Source organism: Rhyacophila brunnea, unplaced genomic scaffold (genome assembly GCF_057557595.1).
Source record: "Rhyacophila brunnea isolate RB1 unplaced genomic scaffold, BYU_Rbru_1.0 scaffold_3, whole genome shotgun sequence".
NCBI classification, from domain to species: Eukaryota; Metazoa; Arthropoda; class Insecta; order Trichoptera; family Rhyacophilidae; genus Rhyacophila; species Rhyacophila brunnea.
This window is the reverse complement of record NW_028232965.1, coordinates 56,637,541-56,657,506: the sequence shown is the minus strand read 5'-3', so window position 1 is coordinate 56,657,506 and position 19,966 is coordinate 56,637,541. Positions and strand designations below refer to the sequence as shown.

Sequence of the window (19,966 nt, the reverse complement as noted above, 5' to 3'; positions counted from 1 at the left end):
AGAGAGGCGTTGTTAAAACATATCACTTCTTGTAACAAGTACAACTAACTTATTGTAATTGTTATAATAAGTGCTACTACTTGGATACTTTCCTACCCTAAATAGCGGCTGAAAGCAGTCTTGTGTATAGAATATATGCGCTGGTTTGGATTTATCATAGGCCTTAAAGTGCTTTAGCATGACCCTAAAATTAGCAGGAATTCCAAGACTTGAAAAATGAATTCGTCACCTCAATACTACAATTGGATAACTCTGATTTGGTCATTGTTGGGAAAATGAAATTTACACTTTACTTTATTAACATAAATCTAGGGTAAAATTATTGTTTATAATAAAAATGGAAAATTGTGCTTATCTAATTAGAGCAATTAAATAATGTTCAATTGTATGAAACAATATTGCAGATATATTTTATTTATTTAATGCATTTATGGTTTTAAAGTAATCTAATATTTTCTAACACAAAATAAATGTAGTTCCCAATAACTTCTGACTTACCTAGTTTTATCATTTTGTAGAGAAGGAAATGTAGAATCATATTCAATAGATATCTCAAAAACAGTCAAAATCAAGTTATCTAGTTGTAGTATTGAGGTGACGAATTAGTTCCCGAAAAGTCCTTTTTTACATTGTTACAAATGAATAACGCCAATACTTTTGGTTAACGTCGGTCATCTTCGCTTTCTCTACTGGCAAGAGTATAATGTTGAATTTATCAGGAAGTCTTGATAACGGTGTTACAACCGAAATGCTATATACTACCATTTTCGGAACGGTTGAGTGTAACTGATGTTGGAGATTCAGTCAACTTTCTTTCAATATCGTACGGTCGTAATCGAGGGAGAGGGTATAATATAATATGTCAATAGAAAAAAAAATGCAGGTCAACATTTTTGCGCTCAAGAATTCTATTTAGCTAACAATAATATATTTTTTATACCATAAGTAAAACAATATAGGGTAACAATTCACCAACAATAAACTAAAGAACTCGTCGATTTGAATATGAATATGTGTGAACGAAATGCATAATATGCGTGACTATACGATTAAACGCAGCGTTCATAAGAGGGATGCAACGGGGGTGTTCTATTTAAGCGATCGCGCAACAAAGACGCACGCGTCAGAGAGATACACAAACACATATATATATTAATATATTTTTGCCTCGTCGTTCACAACAGTAGTATAGTCCTCATCATGGCCTCCATAAGAGGTGGGCTGACATGGTTCTAGCCTGGGGCCCGGGCTTAGGAGGGTCCCGGCGTGGCAGGTTAACCAGTTAAGAGAGATAAACATACACTTTTTTGCACAAATTGCTCTAATAGTAATAAAAGTCGCCTGCGGCGCTATTTTACGAGAGATTTCACAGAATACCATTTGGGGAACACTACTGTAGAACATTACACTGCCCCGAACCTTAGCTATAGGTTCGGGGGCCCGCCAAACACCGTAAACACGGCAAAAGTCATAAATTGTAAATTAATTTCACTAGACGTAACTAATTTTCCAACTTTCCAGTATTAGATGCATTTAGAGAAATATATTCATTAATTAAAATTACATTCTAACTATTTTTGATCCTATGATAGTCTATGTAATAAATCTTCAGGACACTATAATATGGAAGACCCCTCAGTCAATTATTATTGTGTATTAAGTATTTTATCCAGCCGATGTGATGAGACTACAACAAAATCCACCCTACGTCTAGCCTTATTCTACGAAAGACGATATAAAATATACCTACATAGGTTACCTATAAACCGTCAATCAGTAAATACTCTTTGTCGGTGTAGGTACAAATTTCACCTGCTTAATCACTGACCTAGATATCGTATGCATAAGTAGTTGGTAGTAAAATGAGCGACGAAAGTATTTTTCTTGTAAGAATATTCCTAAGCTTACCCCATCGCAAAAAATGCCCTTTCAAAATCGTTAAGCCAAAATGTCAACGTGTTTAAAACAAATAAAATTTGCTTTCCAGACCTTAGGAGTTAACTTTGAAGTGTGAAGTATTTTTTAATAACCGTGTGGCCTTTTAAAATCGCGACAAAATCTGGAAAACCTACGCGATCGGTATATAAGATAATTATGCTTTAACATACAATGCGCCAACAGGTCATAATTGACTAGGTACCTACTCAAAAGAAAGAAACATCATTTCCGCCAGAAAGTGGATTTACCGTATCTTTAAAAAAAAACAGTTTTGAGTGTTTTCAGTCTCTGAAATGTCAAATAGATTACTTGAGTACTTGAGGAGCAAGGACGCTTAAATTTAATAGTGATTAATGATTTTATCTTTGATATTTTGATTAAAACAAATGTATTTTAAATTTGACGTAAAATTATAACTAAAAATGGCAACTGTAAGTTAAAAAAAATAGCTACCTACCTACCCAATAATTTATCTGTTTAACAGGACGACGAATTTTATATCTTAAATATAAGTTTTAACTAATTATTAGCTTAAAGAAAATAATTATCGGTATGTTTTATGGGTCGTAAGGATTTTGAATTATGCAATGACGATTTTCCATGAAGTAATAAATGAGGCAATCACGTCTTCATCACAAAGTATATTAAAATAGTGCGTATTTATCACAAGTTAAGCGTTAAAAAAATCAAAAAATAAAACACTGAAAATGTAGAAACGTCAATGCAACATGAATATTGCTAAATCAGAAAATTTATCAATGAGACTTCCAAACCTGTCAGCGCCTCAGACCTCCACGTACATTAAGACGCCACTGATATTGTGTTTATATGTACTTCTATTAGACCTACTAACAAACGGAAATTGGGAAGTTACATAATATAGATTTGTCATTCTATAATTTGGGTTGGACCCACATAACACGTTAATAAAATAGAAATGCGAAAGTCAGTCTCAATTGAACAAGTTCATTATATGTTAAAAAATGAATTTTTGAAATTGAAATTTGAATATTTTTTGTATTAGAAAATATGATGATAATGCCACAGTGTATTTTGTGGAGAACACTCGGTAGCCATCAAAAATAATATCCTGTTTGTTGGCGTATTGAAGTATCGCGACTATAAACTCTTCTTAGAAATTAGCATATTTGGCGGCATGTTTTAATGTTTTGTTATATTATTCGTTTGCCATACTATAGCTAGCTATTTTGAAGATTGTTCATCTAAATATTCTTAATGATGATGTTTGGTTGTCTTAAACTAATTTATATTATAATGTCAATAATTTGGTTCCTGTGGGTCTATTCCTCTATTCTATACTTTATCGACCGCTAAAGTGATAAATATTATCAAACTTAGGGTAGGTTTTATCAAAGTATTGGCAGTTATTGTAACAATTACAACTAACATAATGTAATTGTTACAATAAGTGCTAATACTTATACAAACCTACCCTGAGTTTGATAATATTTATCACTTTAGCGGTCGATAAGTATAGAATAGAAACACTGGAGGTAGATAACCATATTTTGTATACAAAATTGTCAATGTATGTAAAAATTAATTTAAAAAATGTCACCAATTCGTAACAAATTTAAGTTTCTTGACGATATCTGCAGATTCCGTTATTCGTGGATTTTACTGATTGAGTGAATCTAAAATCGTCTTGAATTACTTCCGGTTTGACAGTGTAAAGTTTGACACAAATAATATGCAATGAGCTATGAAATAATCATTCGATTTTTAAACATTTTTTCAACTTTACTTAAGGGAGGACATGCTCGTCGAAGGTCAAAATTGAGTTTTTATTGTATTTTCAAACCATGATCCTGGACACTCCTTAAACGTTGTAGATAATCTATTTATATAATTTTGAATCCTTATTATCCTTTATAGTTATTTTAAACATTTGATGACTGCATAAAGTATTTTTGTTACATAAAATAGTATTCTTTTAAACCTCTCGCTCTAATGTTTTAGAATATAGTCATATTTCGGTACATAACTGTGCAGTGGTGTTAAGATTTTTTACATTTATTAATTTTTAAACGCATTTATAAAACCATTAGTATAATTTATTACGATAATTTTTGTAAAATATTCACGATAAAAAAATATATTGATAATATCTGTGATCCCAAATTTGACAAGAATTAGGCATTTTATTATTCAAAAAATCAGCAAGATTAACACATTTGAAGATGATTCTAAAGATACTTATTATAAGCTATGTCTTTGACCATTCAAGTGTGATAAACATCTTATGAATAATGATTGCTTTATAATAATTATTGACCTAAGAATAAGGTAGTGTTTTTTTGAAATACGCCATTTCTTTTGTCATTCCCTAGTGGTTAAGCTACAACATACGGCCGTAGCCATAAATTGACAAACTATAATTAAAGTAGAGAGTAAAATTATGTTAACGCGCGTGAATGCATGAATGAAATAACATAATAATCAATTTGTAACACTATTGTAATATTTATTTGCGTACGTTACAGTACCTAATGTAACACAAAATTTATCGGGTAAAGCTATTGTATAAAAATGGTTTAACCTTAATCCGATCGGAGAGGATTTAGTTAAGTTGAGTTCGCGTGTGGTATGTCATATTATATTATTTGTAAGTAGTTCCTACGTGTAAGTCTAAATCCGATTAGCCCGGAGGTTTACCTCGATATGACGCCCTCAATAACTACATTTCAAAACAAAACAAAAAATCGCTCTGGAAAATCGCTAACGGAAGACTAAAATAGATTTGCCGAGTGATTAGTTTCTGCTCGCAATGCTTCGCAAAATGATTGAGTGAGTATCCAATTGATGTCACACTTTTCTGCGGAATTACAACAATGAACGATTTGATACTTTAAAAAATTGAAACTAGTACATTTATTAATGAGACCCCACAATGTTATCAACAACAACTCTCATGTTATACAATATACGTAAGTTATAAACACGTAGTTTTGTTTAATACTATTAAGTATTAAATAATACATCCGTGAGCTATTCCAGATATCTATCTAAACACACGCATGTGTCAGATATATTTAGATTTAGACGATCTTTAGATGCTGTTTGACTTAAGTCAGTAATCATATGTTAAGAAAATGTTAAAATAAAAATGAAAAGCTTGTTGTAAAATATTGTGATGTGTTTGTTGATAATGTGTGATGCAAGTGATAAACATATTATTATGTTATACAATATTTTGTTGAACTTAAAATATAGTGAAATATATTACCTACACAGTGTATATAATAAAAGTTAAGTTATCACAACTATGCCAATATATTTTTGGTATCAAGATTGACAAAGATTGTCTAAGTGTAGTAAAGAATCGGTTTTGATCATTATCAAATTATGTGAATAACTGTGGACCATCAATTAAAAAGAAAAAGTATCCAAACATTGTATCATTGATACTTTTAAAATGTTTTAAAAGCAAGAAACAAAATATAATTTATATAGATATTTAACAAATTTTGAGACTGAACACATTAATTAGATATTCTACAAAGAATGTTGTAAATAACGTTGGTCCTAATCTCACCACAATACACCTACCTATTTTTGTTTCGCTGTTAAAAATAAATAGGTAGGTCGTATTACTGACCACACTGTGATTGGATATTTTTGACACATCGACTCAAAACTGTCAAAGTATTAACCTCAAAACGATATATTTATTTGTCGATATATATAATATGTATTGGCAAACAAACGAGCAACGGATATTAAAAAAAAAGCTTATACTTTATATATATATGATAATATGGACGATATGGTAAAACCAATGACATTAGGTAAAACCCAATGAGCATTTAAATAATCGAACTCGAGAAAAGGTTTCGAATGATCAGATATTGACAAAAAACGTATCAATATTTTATCGAACAAAAAGAAAAGTGTCTTTTGAAACTTTTTTGACTCCCCTATCAGTACCTATTATAGTCACTTTAGAGTTCTATTTTATATGACGGCTTCCCACCAAGAATCGACAAAGCTTACGAAATCTTGTAATGTTTTACCTATGTGAAAAATAACGTGTCCGGAAACTTGTACGTATGCAGTACGCCGTATCATACTTCACCGTGAAATGTTTATCGGAAATATATGGCCGTATATTAAAGACCGTCCAACCTTTTTGGGTCGTATAGTACTGACATAAAATTCATGTCTAAACAAAACACGGTTCCTGTCGGTTTACACTTTACAGGAAGCCAGCAGCAAACAAATTTTGAAAGTAGTTGATATACTGGATTATTTGTTATGTTAGGTTAGGTTTTCATTCTTGAATTTATGAATTTTGCCAAAATTAGCTATGAAAATTGAATTAATGTTCTTATTGAATTTAATAAAATTAGAGACACTATAGTATACGGTCATCTCTTTACGATAAGAAAGCTCACGGCCAACTATGCCACGGTGAAATGTTTTACGTATAATTTATATGTAACCGAAAAATAAAGGGTTGTCTGGACTTGTATGTACAAATTTCATCCTTCCGAAAATAGAAAAATACAAAGGAAAGCAAAATAAGTGTCATTGCAACTTGCATATTTTCGTGTGTGTCCATTTTAATTGACATTGAGATTTTGTTTGTGAGGGACTAACCTAGTATATCAGTGGGTTTGATGTAAATGTAAACGATGATGTGATGTAATTATGGATATATCTTTATGGGTAACACTTCATCAGTTTTAAGATAGCTATGTAACAATAAATCGATAAATATGAAAATACAAAATATTAGCCAGTATGATACCAACTCAACAAAATTTTTATGTTTGTATTTTATATTATTTATGTTCTTCGTATTTTTTTGGTTATTTTTAATAATATAAGTAGATATATTTATCAGTGAATCCATTTTATGGCAAAATTCAACAATGCTTCGCGTATAAGTCAAGCGGTCATCATCAGCTTTGAGATGACTTACGATTTTATTCAATTTACCTGATTTGTGTAGGTACAGTAATAATTGCAAAATTACATAGGTACAAAGTTTCATCTTTAAAGATGACGCAATTCAAACGTTTTTATAGACCTGAATTAGAACAGAGCTTCCGTTTCTCGTAATTTGGATTAAACCGATTAAACGCCCTCACCAAATACATCCAAATGACCAAATTATTTCACCCACTCTGCGAAATATCTCACAGATTTATTGCACAGTTTTATGTTTATAGATACAATCAAGATAACAATAGGTACTATCTAAATTATTCCCTCTATGATATATTATAATGAGAAGAGTATAATAGTATATGTATATAGTGGCATTATATCTTGTAAGTCTAAATATTAGTTTTATAAAATTGAATTTATAATGTTAGCATCTTTTATCAAGATAGATTTAATTTAACGTCCGCATAACATCTGTTTTGCGTGTTTCAAAACAAGACATCGAAAATTTTATATTGGATAATTGAAAAAAATACGTGTACATTGCGAGGTGAATAAGCTAAAATTTTCATACAAACATAAATTATTCCGAATTATAACGAAGGATTCCACTAGAATAATTCCGAATTACCGACTTTTAGACAGATTTTTAGAAAATTACACGTTTTTGTCGAGTGTAATTTAAAGAAAGCGGATGCTTATAAGTATATTTCGATATCCCAGTTCAATAGGGGAACAACTCATAAAACCTTGTTCCAAGATAATGGCGTTTTAATTTTTTGCAGTAATTCTCATTTTAATTTTAAAGCCTTGATTTCGATGAAAGTGTATGTTTTTTTATATTTAATTTAGTGGAATTCATCAATGCACAATGAAATTGTAAATTTAATAAAGAATTAACCAATAAATTTGATTATATAACGGAATTACTAATTAATCTCGGAAAGGGTTATTCGATTTTATGACATATTAAAGAAATATTTGATTATTTTTTTTGTTGAATTATAAAGAGAAGATTATTCTACATCAAATGGCATTCTTAACTCAAAACCTTTAAATTTTGAGTTGTTCCCCTATTGAACTGTGGTATCGATTGTTATATACTTAACTACACGTATGTAAATAAAAAATATTGAATTCTTAGGAAATATGCATTTAATATCATAAGGCTGCATATTGCACACATGATACGAAGCTGTTGTTAGCAAGCAAAGTGTTCATCGTTAGAATCAAAACCGCGGAGTGTCTGAACATGGGGAATGTTCACGGTAAGCGACGAGGCGCAAGTATGGTAATATGTAGGGGTGCGAGCGCGCATCACCCACGACACGACAGTTGGCTGTGGAATTTCTACGAAGCATATGCAGACATCCCATACAAGCAATGTGAAAAATGCAGGCCGCAGTGTGTGGTTACCACTGGTGTTTCTGGTTAGTAGTCATGTCTGCATATAGCATAACTCTCATCGAATTTTGAAATGGAAAAAAAATACTGAATACGGTAGGTATGCATTACCAAAATGTTGCTGCATATTAAATGTGGATATTTCATTCATATTATATAGGTATCAAACAGTACAAAAAAATGGAGATTTTGTCTAATTTCACGATTAAAAAATTCTAATTCTATAATCCCAGAATCCAGAAATCCAAATAATAATATCACCAAAAAAGTCGATGGTTCCAAAATTCTGGTTGGCTTTACCCCAATGTGTCTGCACTATGGCGATTAATTTTATTTTAATGAAATTTTTAAAGAAAGTCACTTTTATTTGATTTGGAAAACGATTTATTAGCTGTGAGATATCTGGCAATCTATAATCTGTAAGGAATTTGGTAAAATTCCACAATAAACACGCTGCTGCTAGAATGTAAAGTGTTCTCCGATATTTTCACACGATAGAAGCAAAATTAGCAATTCATTTAAATATTCGATAATGGCAGCCAAAAAATAAATGAAAAATATTTTGTTTTGTTTCTCCAAGGAGGATCAAATGAGAATAGTATATAATTTAATTGCCAAGAACAATATTATGTAAAAATCCTCTTAGAAGATGATTAATCTTTAAAAATTAAAAAGCAATCACAATTCGTAAATCGACTAGAGTTAATGGTTCCATTAAATCCGAAAATTTATGTATTTTGAAATAATATTTTTTGGTATTTTGTCAAATCTATTTCATTTGTTTTAATGTTATACTAATATATTTCTAAGATAAAGCACATGATCACTGAAAGAGCACATACATCTGATCATAATGAAGATTTGCACAGGTGGAACACAAGTGATTCACAACACGTACCGTGCCACGAGAAATGGTGGACCAAAATTAGGTCTAGTTAAAAATCCTCAGCAGTGAGGAAAAACTATAGTGCAGGAATTTATGAGTTTGCTTTAAGAAAAATGGCCTGAACCGTAAATTGTACAATATATTTCTCCCTCAATAGTTACTTAATATTATATAGTTTTTTGAGAGATACGATGGAAGTCCCACATATTTCAATATCCAATATTTATGCGCTTATTAAATCTTTTATTAAAACTTATTAAGGAATTTGGTAGGTGATATGAGCGGTGTGTAAAAATGTCATAAATATTCAACATGCATAATATGCTCATATTTAGCATGCAAGTAGCATACATTTAAATGTTCTACAGTTGCAAACATTTGTTGAAACTCAATAGATGGACAAACTCTTGGGTGTGACATGCATCCACTCGTATTATAAGGATACTTTTTGTAAAAATGGAATAGATACATATTTTTTCACATTGACGACGCAAGTGTAAAAAAGTGTGTTACCTATTTAAATAATATGATATGTAGATTAACAGATTTAATTTAATAATGTTAAATAGAGAACTCCAAGTAAAATGGTGGATATTGTTAGAATGTGAGAAAAGTCAGGTCGAAGCATATTAACAATTTCTTTTGATAAGAAAATAATCTTACCTCGTCACAGGCCGAACACCTTGGCTTCAGCAATTCTGCGTAATGTCTTTCGCAATAAGGACGATCATCTAAGGCACAATACGCCAAGTCAGCTAAAATATCTCCGCAGGTCGTACACGTGAAGCACGCAGGATGGAACATCGTCTAAATACAGAGGAACAAAATAGTATTATATTACTTAAAAGAAATTTTATATTTTGGTATTGAATGAAAAGATGCTCGATGAATGAATATAAATTCTAATTTATGATACTATTATTGTATTTTTCCACAGCAACACCGGGTTTCGATTGATAAAAAGTGCATTACTACTTGATGTTTAAAAATGTCTAAGATTTGAGGCTTTCCAATGTCTGCGCAGTTCTTTTATATCATGTTTACGACCTTTTGATATATTATAATCATTGTCATCAGTGGTATTTATTAACATAATATGTAGATTTAGGGACGTTGACCCTACGGGTGTCGAAAAGTGAAGCATAGTTCACCAAAACCGATTTATATGGAAAAGTAAAAATTCTTTTATAAAAGAAACTGATAATAGATGCTAAACATTAATTTTTAAATTGTTGCACAAATCCAATACCAATCCAAAAGTATTCAAATGAAATCAATATTATAAGGTTTTAGTTTGTATGAATAATTCAATAAAATCACGATAACTCATTCATTCGACGAGAAAATTTAGTAAGTATATGTATATATATATAATATATATAAGATGTTTCCAAAATCGAGAAAAATTAAATATGGATGTCAGGTTTTCAAATAATCCTTTTTTAGGTATGCCACTTGTGACGGATATCAGAAAATGGGCAATCAATATGGATCCATCTACCAGTGTGACAAAAATATTCAAGAAATTAATATTTCAAAATATTCTGAAAATATATGTTTCCAATAGAAAATATATTTTATAGTAAAGTTATAAATTTAGTTTTTCATTGTTTTTCTACAGAAAACTGTAAAATGAATACAAAAATGCTAGTATCTCTGATTACTGCCATCTATATATCATTCCTAAATATTTTAACGAGTTTGGAGTGAGTCTTGGGTAAATGTTCGGAAAAGGGTTTGAATCTTGGATATCGGTAAAATAGAAAATTTGGCAATTCACCTTATTATTTTTAGTCTAATACTTTGAAGCAGTTTTATTATTATTTTGCAACGAATATTCTTGTAAAAAGAAAAATATTGGTGTATGTAGACTGAAGATACTCACATCGTCTCCTAATCTCGTCGCTACAACTCCTAGGTCTCCAGGTTTGACTGACAAATGGCAAGTAGGGCACTCAATTGGTCCACTGTGGTTTTCCTTTGCAAATCCTGTAACACAATAAATATTTTTTTTATAATCATGCAAAAACAATAATTATTTCAATATTTAAGCATTCTCATTTTATTGCCTATGAATGAAGGACTGACACATCAAATCGATTAAATTAGTTGCAATGTTTGAATAATAATTAATTTACACTTGATGTCTAATATAGTAATCAAGAAAATAATGATAGATAATAATAATATAATTGTCTATATTGCAGTAAAAGTATGTACTTCGTCACAATTTAAATAATTTTAACATATTAAATAATACATAGCATACCTATATCCAAAGCTATTTCATTTCTTGCTGCGATGAAGTCCTCGAATGATGACTTATGCTTGGGTTCCAGGTGACGGCAGTGTGCTGCAGCCAAGTCCTGGCGAGGCAGCTGATGCGCCAATCTTCTAGTCCTCTCTTCAGGATATCCACCACCAGCAGCTCGCATAAACGCATCGGCCTTTACAGGAAAAAAAAATGAATTATGATAGGAACATAAACACTTTTATTTTTATCTAACAGTCGGTAACATCAATCTTGGTAATTTAATAAACAGCTGGGCAGTATAAGTAATACAATGGGATTGGAGACATCTCGTAAATTACTTAGGTAATATTTAATTAACAAAATTTACCGAAACGATAGTGTTTTGACATACCCGGCATAAATAAAATCATCATCAAAAAATAGATCGTATTCGCAGATTCTACATTATTCTTCATAACATTAAGGCCTGGAGTGCCATGTGGAGGTCGAAAAAAAAATTGGGGTAGCGAGCTTAGACTAGGTAATCTGTATAAATACTTTGTAGATAAAACGTATATGTCATAATGAGTAGGTACTTGTCTTTTCTCATCTTAAATAATAATCATTATCATTTAATCACCACATAGAATCGATAAATTATTCAATTGAGTTAGTAATCGATTTGTAATTATGCAGAAATTGCAAGATTTTGCGTCTCTTATTTGCCTTGATATATTATAGATATTTTATGAGAATTATAGGTTGCGTATAAAATCTACAGATTATCTAGATTTTAGACTAAGCTCACGAAGTTCTTAATTTTCGAACTTAAATGGTAATTACACAAATAAAATATTACAGTAAGTTTATCTATGAATCTATTATATAATTTATCAGTAAATTTAATTTTATTTCTTATCATTTCATCACTAGATGTCATTACGACTACTACCCCTAAACTTAAACCAAAAATACCCGGATACAAATTAAACATCCCGGCAAACGAAAAAATGGTAATTACTAAATTTATTTATAAATAAACAACGAAGTAGTTACCTACCCATTAAATAATACAAACAAAAAGAAAAAATATTAAATAAATAAAATACAGCACAAACTCATTACATCCATAATAAATTAATTTTCAATAAATATACGTAGAAATGAATACCACTACGTTTTACTAGTTCTTCGCTGTCAAATAATATAATATATTTACTTCAATGTTATTAATAATTAAAAAATATTTGGTTACACGATGTAATTTTTAGCTGTGTGCCGATGACTCGACAACTCCATAATACAAATGGATGTAGGTACATATTAAAAATACAAAAATCGCTAAAAATACACCGCTTCAGGATGTGGGGGCCATGATGTAGCTATTTCCAATCCTGGACCCCACGAGGACCCCCAGCCTTTTTGTACACGCCTGATCATAATCAATAATAATTGAAAGTTTACATATTTTATTTTGAAACTTAGACTTGCTCTCATACATATCCTTTTATTTGATATTTTGTTTCAGGATTAAAGACTTATAACTCATATCAATACTGTTCAATATTTCATTTCGATTTCACTCGGTTAATTATTAATAGTTAATTATTAACCCGGAATAAAAGAATTATAAATAGTAATAACTAAAATAACGTTAAGTACACGTGATGTTGTAATATATAGGTATATAGTAATATGGATATTTTGTTTAATAAAAGTGGAAATGCTAAGCGGCGAAGTGCATTATCTGTTATTTTTACCAGATAACAATAAAATCAGTAAGTACATGCCCTACGATTGTAATACAACGAGATAATAATATATTTGTTTAACGGGTCAATGCCCACAAATACAGCACGGTGGGAGTGGATAACTAAAAAAATACAGTTTCTGACATTGTTAATATCTCTACACAGCAATGTTTATTTTTAATAATGGTTTAATTGAGGTGTATAGACTCTATATTAAAGCGTGTATTCAATGATATCATATCACTAAAATTTACCGAACAATAACAAAGACATTTAAAAAAAGAGTTATTAAAAATAATATTTTAATAACTTTTGGCCAAAGGGTTTGACAATGAAAAGATTATTTTAATCTTAATGTGTTGATTGCTCGATCCTGCTTCAATGATTGCAGATTTCAATAAACGAATTAAATATGTAATACTTATTTGAATGTTAATTAGAACTCGTAGTTAAATGATATGACTGCATTTTAGGTAAAGTAATAAATTAATTTATATACAATCTGCATACAATCCTACAACAAAGTATTTGGTGGAATATAATAGTATTGTGTATAGCAGTAACGATGAATGGAGGTAGGCTGTTAAGATCCGCCAAAAATAGTGCACATTAAACGTTGTTAGTCGTAAGTATTTGTTTTTATTGAACTAAGACTACAATTTACAGATGGTGTTGGTTAGTTTTTAAAAATAAATTAAACCATGTCTAAACCAAACCATAATAGTTTCGGCATATTTTGGGCGATACGACAAAATTGTGCACACTTTTTCATTCATACTTATTTGTTTTTGTTGAATTAAGTTTAATTACAGGTATTATTGGTTAGTTTTTTTAAAATTCATTGAACCCTGCCTAACCAAACTATAATAGATAAAAAATATTATTCTAGCTATAAAATATCCAAAGTTATGTATGATTTAATTGCATAATTTTAGATATTTTATAGTTAGACGAGTATTTTTTTTTACTATTACTTATTATGGCATGGTTTCGCAGGATTTAATTGAATTTTAAAAACTAACCAACACCCTCTGTAAATAAAATTGTAGTCTTATTTAAATGAAAACAAATACGTATGACTGATCTTAACAGCCTACCTCCACCCTTCGCCACTGGTTCGTACCATCTAAACCTAAAACTACTTGTATGACATTGATCACTGAATAAAACATGTTCACATGTATTTAAAAATATGGACAATTCATTGTTATACACATATAAATAGCGAGTAAAATACCAACTATGTATGATATTGAATATCATTTTAATGTGTGCAAATAAAAACAAAACAACACTCACTTCAATTAAGGGCATTATAATATTTTTTAACCTCACTTCCGACGATGTAAATCTTTCACGTGAACAACAAAAATGTTTGTTTTAAATTAGACTAATTAATTTGGTACGCGAGTGCGACGAGGTGGAAAATAAAACGACTCCGTCCATGAAAATGGTGTGCTGTGAAATGATGAAAATGGTCTGCTAGCAGCTGGGAGAGACGCGCCATTTTGAGCGAAAATTAAGCCAGCCGACCCACTTCCGCTGTGTGCCGAAAAGATAAACATTTAATGGGGGCACACATTAAGCGGGGCGCGTCGCCGGTTTGTTGTCCGAGGGATGTTTGTTTGGAGGTGCGGATGATCCCGCGAGAGTAACCCTTCACCCCGGGTTATCAAAACACGCCACTGTCTTGACTGTTGAATTAACTTGTTGATCTACCTGAAAGGTTTATCTCATTATTTTTGGCTTAGCCTTGATTGAAATAGAAGTAAAATTAAATCAATTTGACCTTCTTTGCATGGGGCATGGAAGGTAACCTAAATCTATGTTATTGATTTTGTTCTTTCCACGGTGTGGAAATTAGTACTCCGATAATTGTTCATAAACGTTTAATGTTACGAGAAATTCAGCGAAGGAAGAGTCAACAAGAATAACAAAATATTATTTTAATGTAGATCTATTATTTTTTTTAAATCATTGTTTTTAATTTTATCCATACTTAGAAACGGTTTCAATACAGGCCGACACTTTTTAAAATATAGGTAGTAGGTACCTACAAAGTTAATTATTAAATAAACATTTATTTGTGAAAAAATCGCCCTTACATGGTACATAAGGAAAAAGTGGTGGAAACACGTAAACTCTAATGGTAACGGTAAACATCATTTTCGTGATCAGACGACCTAAATGACTAAAAATCACATACTGAGTATATCTACGTAGTCAGTAAAAACTATGTCGACAGATGTTAATAATACTTGAGATATAATAAAATAAATATACCTATACCTAGTACATATCTGACAAATTAACATTTCCAGGAAACCTGATAATGAAACATGTTATTATGATAACACGTAAGAGCGTCGTTTGGTTTTTATAAATTCACAGATATAAGTTATAAGTACCTATAGTATGTTAAGTTTTCATCACAAGGGCATAGTCGCAGTATTAAAGAAAGTACACACTGGAGTCGGCAATATCATTACAACGCCAACTTGGCTTGACTCACCCATTAAACTCCATAATAAATGAATAAAAATTAAGCTGCTGTTAGTATTAGTTATTTAAAAAATATGATAATTATAGTAAAACGAATATTTTATGAGGTCGTCAACTTTTTCTATATGTGTAGATTTTCTTTAGGTGTGATCAAAGACAAAAAAAAATCGTAAATTAGATGAATCATAGGAACGATATTACACATGTAATTAATTCCATACTTGTACATGGTTTAATCACTGTTTAATGTAATAAAATGTGTACATACCTTTGCCGGCGAGAGACCAGGCGGCGCCCACTGCCCTGGAGTCGCCACGAGGCCAAGCCTCGCTCGGACGTCCGCCCATTCTTCTTGGTACACGGCGTGAGACTCCCGCGGACATTTGCACGACTGACATGTCTTCCTGAAATTCAAATAACATGCTATCATTAGTAACATACAGACAAGCTACAAATAGTTGGAATACATACCCACTATTACGAATTCATGACATACACATATTTCGTAATTGAAGGTTATAAATAGATACATCGTTTATAAAATCCGCTTTTCCAATAAGCACGACATACGAATTAAGCACTCAAATATTTATTATTCGTCGTCGAACAATGCTGGGAAAATTATAAGACCAAGTATGTAGTAATCATTATAGAATTGTGGTGAATTTAGGTAAAAAAAATATGATAGTTATTTTTTCATCTATGTTTTGAGTATATTTTTTTTTGAATTTGATACATTGTTGAAAACCTTACTGAAAATTGATATTGATCTATTTAAAATAAAATGTTATACTTATATTAAAAAAAAAACTATAGATAATATTAGGATTTAAAAACAATGATATTATTGAAATAAGGTAGTTATTTATATTACGGTCCCAAAATTATATTATAATATTATGTATGACATGTTATTTTAAACATTCGTATAATATTTCAGCCATGAATACAATTTCTAAAGAAATTTTGCTGTAATAAATCTAACAACTTTTCAATACGTCCAATTTTAATTTTATAGTAATGTGTTTAATACTATTCACCACAATAAATAATCTTAGAAATAGAGAGCATCAGTTGTTTATTCTCCCAAGGTGCAGAACCAACCAGACACTGGTAATGCCAATTGGGAGGGCGATAACTATGTTCAACCAAATTGCTTCGGGTGTTGATATATTCCACTTGTGTGAGGCGAGTCTAGGTGGACGCTATTTTATAAATTATTAAAATAGGGTCTCCTTAGCAAACTCGGTGTACTTCTTTTAACTTCTATAGATGTATAATTGTATTTTCACTGCTTTTGTATGTTTATATTACCTATGTTCTCTTTTTATATTTTCATTTTTATCGCTTTTATTACTTTTCTTCTTTATAATAATGTTTCATGTCATGTTGTGAACGTCTTAAATTTATAATTTGTAATGTCCACAATGTGTTAGAATATAAGAATGTAAGAATCTTCTACACACTAAAATTCTTCATCTCGCGAATAAAGTAGGATTTAAAATTCATGGTTTAAAATTGCTAAATATAAATTTTAAATATTAACTACAATAGCACACTAATTAATAAAAATTTAACCCCAAACTCCTTCCCACTCATCAAGATTTTCACATAAAACTCTCCCTCCTCTCACTCAATTATATATATACACACACACATATATATATATTTTACTAAAACTTGTGATATTATAAATATGTGAGATCATAACTATAAAAAGTTAGTAACAATAACTGAACCTCCCGCTATCTATATAACACATAAATTGCAAGCGCACTACACTACGTATCATGTCTGTTTATTAGCAAACAGCACTTAAAATGTCAATTTTGATATACTATTCGCGGAATATCCACTCATAACTTTTTTCAATTTTATTATTTGCCAAAACATAATCCTCAACATAAATAAAAATGAAATATATATATATCTGAAATATTCTGACACGTTTTTTTGACTAGATGACGAATATTTTGAAACAGTTATCAGATTAATCTAGTCTTCTATTTTAATGGAGCGAATCGGTCATTTCGGAAAATAAATTGGATACTGAAAATAATTCAACGTGAATTTCTTAAATGAGCTTTCACGGGTGTCAATTTTAATTATGAAACCGTTTTCAGTTGAAATGTATTTTCAGTAAGTAGGTACTAACCTACAAATGCAGGTAATAGGTATTTAGCATTATCGGCCAACGCAAAGAAAAAACATATCACGGAAAACTTATTCCCTCCTCAAATAGTCATCTCTACTACAAAGTAGATAATATTTTATATTTTTTTTTCACTTTCTTTTATTTTGTTAACTGTCAATTCACGGTGGAACTGCACTGTATTGTTGTTTGATTTAATAAAACGCATTTTTTTGTAGTACTTATTCCACTTTAATAAATAAATTTGTACCGGTTTCGTCCTCCTCAGAGGGACATTTTCAAAAAAAAAATGCGTTTTATTAAATCAAACATTTTTTTTTCACTGTTAATACTTATTGGAAAGACATGGTATTGAAAATTATAAAAAAATAAACAGTTAAAAATATAAGATCTATTATTTTTATGTCCTTTGCCCATAAATAATAAAATGATATAGGTTTCATCTAAGCGGATTTTTTTAACTGGTCATGTGCCCCATCTGTCAGGAAGTACGTATGTCAAGATGAAATGGGTTTTGTGTAAAAATTAAAAATCAATTTTGGAAAAAAATACAAATAATAAATTATTACATACGTACAATCTACGTGTTTGTTTTTATAATAGATAATATTTTACTAATTAATTGTATTATCATTTACGTGGTATAGTCGTTTGTTGTTCATTAATAATAAGAAAATTAAGTTATAGAATATGTTGACACCAATAAATCAATCTAGAAATCGCCAACCCCCATGTTAGTTTGATCTAGATTCTAGCTAGAGCAAGTACCAATTGGCTAATAACCATTTCACGTAAAAATATGTCAAAATTACCTACACTATGCAGAGGCCAATACGATAAATCTAAGTACTAGAACAATTTCAATTATATATTTTAGCTTTGTCATTTTTTTAGAAATATGTTAATATTAATATTAATACTATATACTATATATTATATTAATACTATAATTACTATTAATAATTTAAAAAGTAACATCGTTTTTTTTTTATATTCTGTACATTATGAAAGAAGTATTACGGATATAGGTATATGTAATTGTTATAATATGTCATTACATTGAGGAAGAACAATTAATCTATAATGTAAATTTAAACATATTATATCTTATTTAATTATATTTTAAATAAATTTTCTGTCAATATAACTAACTGAAGGTGTTAAGAGTTCAACCCAACTAAAAATAGCCCAAGAAAGTATTTTTAGTAAAGAAAAACAAGATTGCGTCTATACGTCGATACGGCGATTTAATTCACGAATCGCGTATCATAATTAAGCTGGCTTATATGAAATTAGACGTTGGCAACACTCCAAAAGTTTGATGTGTGTAGTAAATTGATAATAACAGTGCTTCCTTTATTTATTTTTTGCTTATATTTACTGTGGATATTACAATTTAAATAATGCAAACATTTTCTTAAGGGGGTATATAGTATCACTTTGAATGTTCAATGAATGATGTATGCACAAAACTGTATAATATAAACTGTCATGGGTAAAACTAGGTATATACGGATTAATTAGGTAAGCTATACATTTTTATATTAATTTAATTAAACGGTTTTAAAATAAAATAATATAACAATTAAGCAGTGTTATAAAATGATGAGAAAACTTATCCGACGATGTACAATGTACATGACCAACGCCATCTCCAGTATAAAAGCCGAACCTAAAGTTTAGCGGCAAAACTCAGTGGTCCTATTTTGTAATCTGATAAAAATCAAAATGTGAGTATTTTTCAGGATTTTTTTTATCACGTGATAACGTAAATTGGGAACTATTTGACAATTTTGTTAAACATGACGTATTAACTACAAAGTGTCTCAAGTAGCTCTTACTTATAAAATTCTACGTAACAAACAATAGAAACCATCATGGTGCAGCTTATGAAATAAATATGTTTTAAAACATTTACTGAGAAAAAATATGAAGAAGCAATACTTTCCCAAAGCCCAAAATTACTAAAAGATGCACGTATTGGCAAAGGTATTTCAGAATTAATGAAGATATGTCAAATAGCCCAAGTGTCGCGCATTCCATTGGCAAGGCATACGACTATGCAGAAACAACATTAATATCTGGAAAAATATTAGCGCTAAAGCAATTAATATATTTTTAAACAAATGTATAGTTTTTTCATAAAAAATCTAATGCTTAGTACATGAAATTTGGAAGAACCATTGTCA

General features: G+C 30.1%; 1 protein-coding gene across 1 annotated transcript in view; it reads right to left on the bottom strand.

Moving 5' to 3' along the window:
* LOC147068592 (four and a half LIM domains protein 2-like) overlaps window positions 1-19,966 on the bottom strand; it is a 240,118-nt gene that overhangs the window by 109,175 nt on the left and 110,977 nt on the right. The window contains exons 4-7 of the mRNA XM_085952072.1: window positions 15,894-16,029; window positions 11,409-11,586; window positions 11,025-11,128; window positions 9,803-9,946 (exon numbers count right to left, since the gene is read on the bottom strand). Of these exons, the coding sequence (XP_085808198.1) occupies window positions 9,803-9,946; window positions 11,025-11,128; window positions 11,409-11,586; window positions 15,894-16,029 (562 nt within the window). The remainder of the gene's footprint in view (window positions 1-9,802; window positions 9,947-11,024; window positions 11,129-11,408; window positions 11,587-15,893; window positions 16,030-19,966) is intronic.